This window comes from Myotis daubentonii, chromosome 18 (assembly GCF_963259705.1).
Source record: "Myotis daubentonii chromosome 18, mMyoDau2.1, whole genome shotgun sequence".
NCBI lineage: Eukaryota > Metazoa > Chordata > Mammalia > Chiroptera > Vespertilionidae > Myotis > Myotis daubentonii.
This window is the reverse complement of record NC_081857.1, coordinates 20101636-20107635: the sequence shown is the minus strand read 5'-3', so window position 1 is coordinate 20107635 and position 6000 is coordinate 20101636. Positions and strand designations below refer to the sequence as shown.

The 6000-nt window shown below is 42.0% G+C and overlaps 1 protein-coding gene across 1 annotated transcript in view; it reads left to right on the top strand.

Annotated features, from left to right (window-relative positions):
* Nucleotides 1–578: 578 nt before the first annotated feature.
* RGSL1 (regulator of G protein signaling like 1) overlaps nt 579–6000 on the top strand; it is a 76310-nt gene continuing 70888 nt past the window's right edge. Inside the window, exons 1-2 of the mRNA XM_059675023.1 lie at nt 579–619; nt 1695–1759. Coding sequence (XP_059531006.1) covers nt 579–619; nt 1695–1759 — 106 coding nt within the window. The remainder of the gene's footprint in view (nt 620–1694; nt 1760–6000) is intronic.

Below are 6000 nucleotides of genomic sequence, written 5' to 3'. Positions count from 1 at the left end.
CAGGGATTCTCTTTGGTTCTTAGATTTGCTCCGGGAGAAGCATAGGGTCCATTGCTCCTCCGGGGATCAGCAGGGCTGGGCTAGAGATCATGTGGCCTGTAGGTCCCAAGAGGGGCTGCATTTGGTCATTAATTGTCTCCGGTACTTTGAGGCTGTGGGTCCCAGTGAGGTGGGGGCAGTAGAGCTCACTCCAGCTCCCACACTCGTCTCCCCAGTTGTTCCTGGCAGCCATGAGCTCGTTGCCAGTGGCCAGAGGAGGAGAGAAAACAGCAGCACTGACCCAGTAGAGATGACCCAGCAGTTGCAAGTGGCGTGGATGAGGACAAGTAGCCCATCCTGGATGCTCAGGCCCCCACCTTGGCCACACACCAAACAACGCTGCATGTTCTTTGAAACATGAACACTCTGATCTCTCGGCTTTGAAGATAAGAATCTCCCACCCCAAACCGGACACTGCCCACAGGTAGCTGAGAAGAAAGCCAAAGGGAGTGAATGATTAGCAGAGCTGGCAGACAGTCCTGAGTCTGTGGGCATTGAGTGCCTGGGAAGCTGTTTCCTAAGGAAAACTCACCTTGACCATGGAGCCCGTGGAGGTCTTTCATGGCCTGGCTGCTCCATGGTGAGGCTCCCCTCAGACCTGCCTCCCCCATCCCATTCTCGAGGGTCCCCAGGCACAGCCACTGCCACTTATCTGGTTTGATATGCTAGAATGAGTAGGAAGGTCCTCAGGAATTTAGTAAACATGAACTTACTAAAATCTGTGAATCCTGAATGCTGCAGGGCATATAAAAAGTATATCGTAGTTCTTATCCTCAAAGAGCTTATATTTAGTTGAAGGCACACAGTTCCATACACACATACACACATACACTGAAGACATGAGAAAACTAGACTACCTCTCTTATAGAAATCAAGTGTCACATGTAATTTAAAATTTCTAACAGCAACATTAAAAAAAGCATATAAAAGTGGAATTAATTTTAATGAGATATTTAACCCAACATGTCTAAAATGTTATTTCAACATGTTATTATAAAAACTATAAATGAGCCCTAACCAGTTTGGCTCAGTGGATAGAGCATCAGCCTGCAGACGCAAGGGTCCCAGGTTCGATTCCGGTCAAGGGCTTGTACCTTAGTTGCAAGCACATCCCTAGTGGGGAGTGTGTAGGAGGGAGCTGATCGATGTTTCTCTCTTATCGATGTTTCTAACTCTCTGTCCCTCTCCCTTCCTCTCTGTAAAAAATCAATAAAATATATTAAAACAAAACTATAAATGAAGTATTTTATGTTCCTTATTTCATACTAAGCCTTTAAACTCCGGCATATATTTTATACTTACAGCACATCTCAATTCAGACAAACTAAATTACAAGTGCTCCATAGTTGTGTATAGTTAGGGCTGCCATATTGGATCATGCTGATTTAGGAGAGAATGACATGTTGAGTGAATTTCAGTTTTAGTGAAAGAACAGTTCGGAGAGGCTATAGAAGTTTGGTCAGAAATGGCATCTAGGGAGCCACAGTATAAGCTTTTCAATGGTTGGGGGGGGGGGGGTTTAGTATGGTGCTATCTACAAGCATCTTTTAATTTACTTCCTTTCTCTTTAGGAAGGCCTTTCTCCTCGTCGTCGTCGTCGTCATCATCATCATCATCATCATCAGAAAATGATTGCAGCTCACCTTTGCTGCAAGGCAGAAATACATCAGAGGAAGAGAGAACGCCAGAGGCTGGGGGCTCCAACAGAACCAGGCACAAGGTCAGAGATGGCACGTGTGTTCATGCTGGCATTTGACTTTATGAGGGTGGCAGAAATACCCTTCTGTTGTGTTAAGGCAATAGGAGTTAGGGTTTTCCTGGTTTTAAGTCAGGTAATTAATATACATTGTCTACCAAGCCTCCAAGAGGCTCACTGAAAGCTCAGTAAATTCCTTAATTTTGATGTGACAGACATCCAAAGGGTTATGTTTATTATTCCCACCCAACTTCCTCCTCTACCTTCAGTATCTCACAATCTAGAATTCTCATGTACTCTGTCCAAGCCACTGTTTGGGGGCCCAAGAAACTAAATTCCACCTTATGATTATAGACACAGAGCGTAAGAACTCGATGGGCCTGAAGCTCCTCATTCTCATTAGGATCTCAGCTTCATTTTGGATACAATCTTCCAGTGACATCAATGGTGAGAGAGAATCATTGATCACCTGCCTCCTGCATGCCTTCTCTGCCCCCCCCCGCCCCCCGCCTGCTTTCTGGGGATTAAGCTGGCTACCTGGGAATGTGCCTTGACCAAGAATCGAACTATGACCTCCTGGTCCAGAGGTCAACCACTGAGCCACACCAGCCGGGCTGAGCCGTACATCTTTAATGAACTGTGGTGTTTTTCGTCCCTAACCTGTGCTGGATAAACCTTCACCCAAAACGAATACGAACTGCATTAGTTTTCTATTGCTGCATAACAAATTAACTTCAATATAGGAGCTCAAGCAACACAAATGTGTTATCTCATGGTTTCCATGGCCAGGAATCCAGTATGGGTTGACTGAGTCCTCTGCTCAGATCTCACCAAGGTGATGGCTGGGGCTGGGATTCCCATCAGAGGCTCAAGATCCTATTGCAAGCTCACTGGATGTTGGCAAAATGCAGCTCCTTGCAGTTCTAGGACCCAAGCTTCCGTTTTCTTGCTGCCTGTGAGTCAAGGACTGCTCTCAGCAACTAGAGTTTGCTCGCATTTCCTTGCCATATTGCCCCCAATAGGAAGTTCATGACACTGCTGTTTGCTTTCCTTCAGGCTAAGAAGGTTGCATCTCCCTGATGGCTCACGTTCTTGTAAAGACCTCACCTGACTAGGTCAGACCCACCCAGGGCAATCTCCCTTTTCACTAATTTAAATGCAACTTATTATAATATGAGGAAAGAGCTTGGATTCAGAAATCGTCTTGTTTTTCAACTAGTTTACTATATATTTGTATTTCTGAGGTTCAGTGTCTTCAGCAAAGTGGGCATAAATTATTATATTAAATAAAAATAAGCTGCCTCAAAAATATTATTACGAGGGTTAATAGTAACATATAAAGAACCTCGCACACAGTAAGTGCTCAGTAAGTCATATCTATTTAATAAAGATATATTAAAGTAACAACAACAACAACGAAATAAATTCAACTATTATAAACAAACCATGGGAATGATATTCCATTACATTCACTGGTCCCATTCACACTCAAGAGGAAGGGATTGTACAGAGTGTGTACACCAGGGGCAGGAGTCTTGGGGACCATCTTAGAATTCTGACCACACCATCTAATCTTCCTTTTCATTCATTACTATAAGTTGCACTATAATTGTGTATGTCTGTTTGTGTCTTTCTCATTATTGTATTGCTAATCCCTACACAGTACCTGGAAAAAAGTAGCTGTTTAAGATTTTTTTTAATGAATGAATTAATCCTTTGATCATCTTCATTGAATTTGGAAGATCCCCTTAATTTATTATCTACCTGTTTACAAATTAGTCTCCTTCACTGTAGGTTCACTTTAGTGAAATTCAGTTAAAAAGTTTTTCTCTTATCATTGTTCCAAATATCTGGGGGTGAATTCTGTTTAAAGCTCTGGTCTCTGCAATTACTCTATTAGTGTCTATTGGGACTCAGAGAGGCTCCCAATAGGAAATAGATGGCAACCTAAATTGGAATAGTTCAAGGAGGGCTTAAAAGGGTACTTCTTACACAGATGTGAGCTGGGTGTAAGGTGACTGCAAGGGATAGTTGAGTAACAGATGGAGCTGTAACTGCCTTTAGGCCCCAAGGGACATGGGACAGAAAGTCCTGGTATGGGCAAGCACAGTGTGGTGGCTTACGTGGTGGCCTCTAAAAAGATATTTCCAAGTCTTAACCCTAGAACCTATGAAAGTGACCTTATTTGGCACAAGGGTCTTTGCAGATATAATTAAGTTAAGGATTTCGAGATGAGATCATTTGGCTTTAAGGTAGGTTCTATATCCAATGGCATGTGGCTTTATAAGAGAAAGGCAGAGGACAATGTGAAGGTGGAGGCAGAGATTGTTCTTTTTCTGAGCGATGGACACATATTTTCTTTTTTAAAAATATATTTTATTGATTTTTTTACAGAGAGGAAGGGAGAGGGATAGAGAGTTAGAAACATCGATGAGAGAGAAACATCGACCAGTTGCCTCCTGTACACCTCCTGCTGGGGATGTGCCCGCAACCAAGGTACATGCCCTTAACCAGAATCGAACCTGGGACCTTCCAGTCCGCAGGCCGACGCTGTGTCCACTGAGCTAAACCGGTTTGGCGACACTTATATTTTCTGCCCATTTTTATATCAGGTTGCATTTTGTTTGGCAGTGTTAGAATATCTCTATATATTCTGGATACTGATTTTTTTTTTTTTGTCTGTTACATGTGTTAAAAGTATTCTTCCCAGTGTCCCTTTTATTTTCTTTAATATATTTTTACTGATTTCAGAGAAGAAGGGAGAGGGAGAGAGAGATAGAGACATCAATGATGCGAGAGAACCACTGATCGGCTGCCTCCTGCATGCCCCCCACCGGGGACCGAGCCCGCCACCCGGGCATGTGCCCTTGACCCAAATGGAACCCGGGACTCTTCAGTCTGCAGGCCAATGCTCTATCCATTGAGCCAAACTGACTAGGGCTGTCTCTTTTCTTTTTTTCTTTTTCTTGTGTCTTTTAATTATGGGAAAGCTCATTAAAATGGGTAATCTTTTTAGAATTTGTCTTGCTCGAGAAAGTTTCATATCTTTTATTATAAAATATCTTCCTGTATTTCCTTTAAAATAATTTGATAGTCTTATTGCTGATGTTTAACTTTTCAATCCATCTATAATTCTTTCCTTGTGTGTTGTCTGAGGTAGAAACTAAGGGTTTTCCTCCCAAAATAGAGAGTCAGTTATTCCTCACATTAATTGAGGAGCCCTTTCTTAGCATGTATTTAGTTCTCACACTATATTTCTGTGTCCGGAGCGTCTATTACATTATACTATGTTGATGGACAGCCCAGTGGTACTTGCTTGCTCCTATACCACAGCTTTAATTATAGAATATTTATAATGTATTATGAAAGTTGGTAAAGCAATTTAATCCTCACATGTAGAGGCCAACGTTATATTCCTCTGGAACATGCTGAGCAAATGAGGTGCCTAGGATATGACAGATCTCTGCTCTTAAGGAGACCGCCTTGAGTGGGTAAGGCAAAACTTCCCTGTGAGAGACAATGTGAGAAACAGGACAAAGAATGTATCACCAGCATGGAAAAAACAAGGCAGATTTAGATGAGGTGCTGAAGAGTTCCAGATCAAAAGAGTATGTGAGAATTTTCTGGAGAAATAATTCTCGGTGGCAGTAGTGTTAAGTTTTAATGCCAGGTATAAAGTCACACTGTATAGTTTATATGTGACTGGCGATGGCTTTTTCCAAATTGCACAGTGTCCTTTGGCAAAAGCACAAGTGTAGGATACAGCAAAGTAGGATCTAGTAAATTCCTGGTAGGGCTGGTGGTAGTTAAACAAGTAGCTACGTCTTGCTTTGGCTGGATTAGAAATCAAGAATAAGAAATGTGCTACCATTTAATGGAAATTTGGTTTATGGGAATTTGACAAAATGTGATATGAAAGTACTGATTCTTTATGTGGAAAATTTGAAGTAATCCTGATCTGTCCAAATTTTAAAATGTATGTATGATGTTCTTATTACTGTAACCAGGTGAGAAAAGTGGTTTATACCATAAATGTTTCACTTTAGTTGGCAAACAGAAACACCTACGGTTGCAATTTTGATTTGTGAGAAAGTAGTCTTTATTCCACAAGTAAAAACCTGGAGAAACAGCTGGTGCCGGCATGACTGCTGGACTCCACTCTCTTCCATTCAGAGGCCCATCTTGGATTGCATTCTTTAACTCTCATAGCTTTTCTCCCACATTTATCTATTCCTATGGTCCTCTTCCCCCAATACATCAATCCC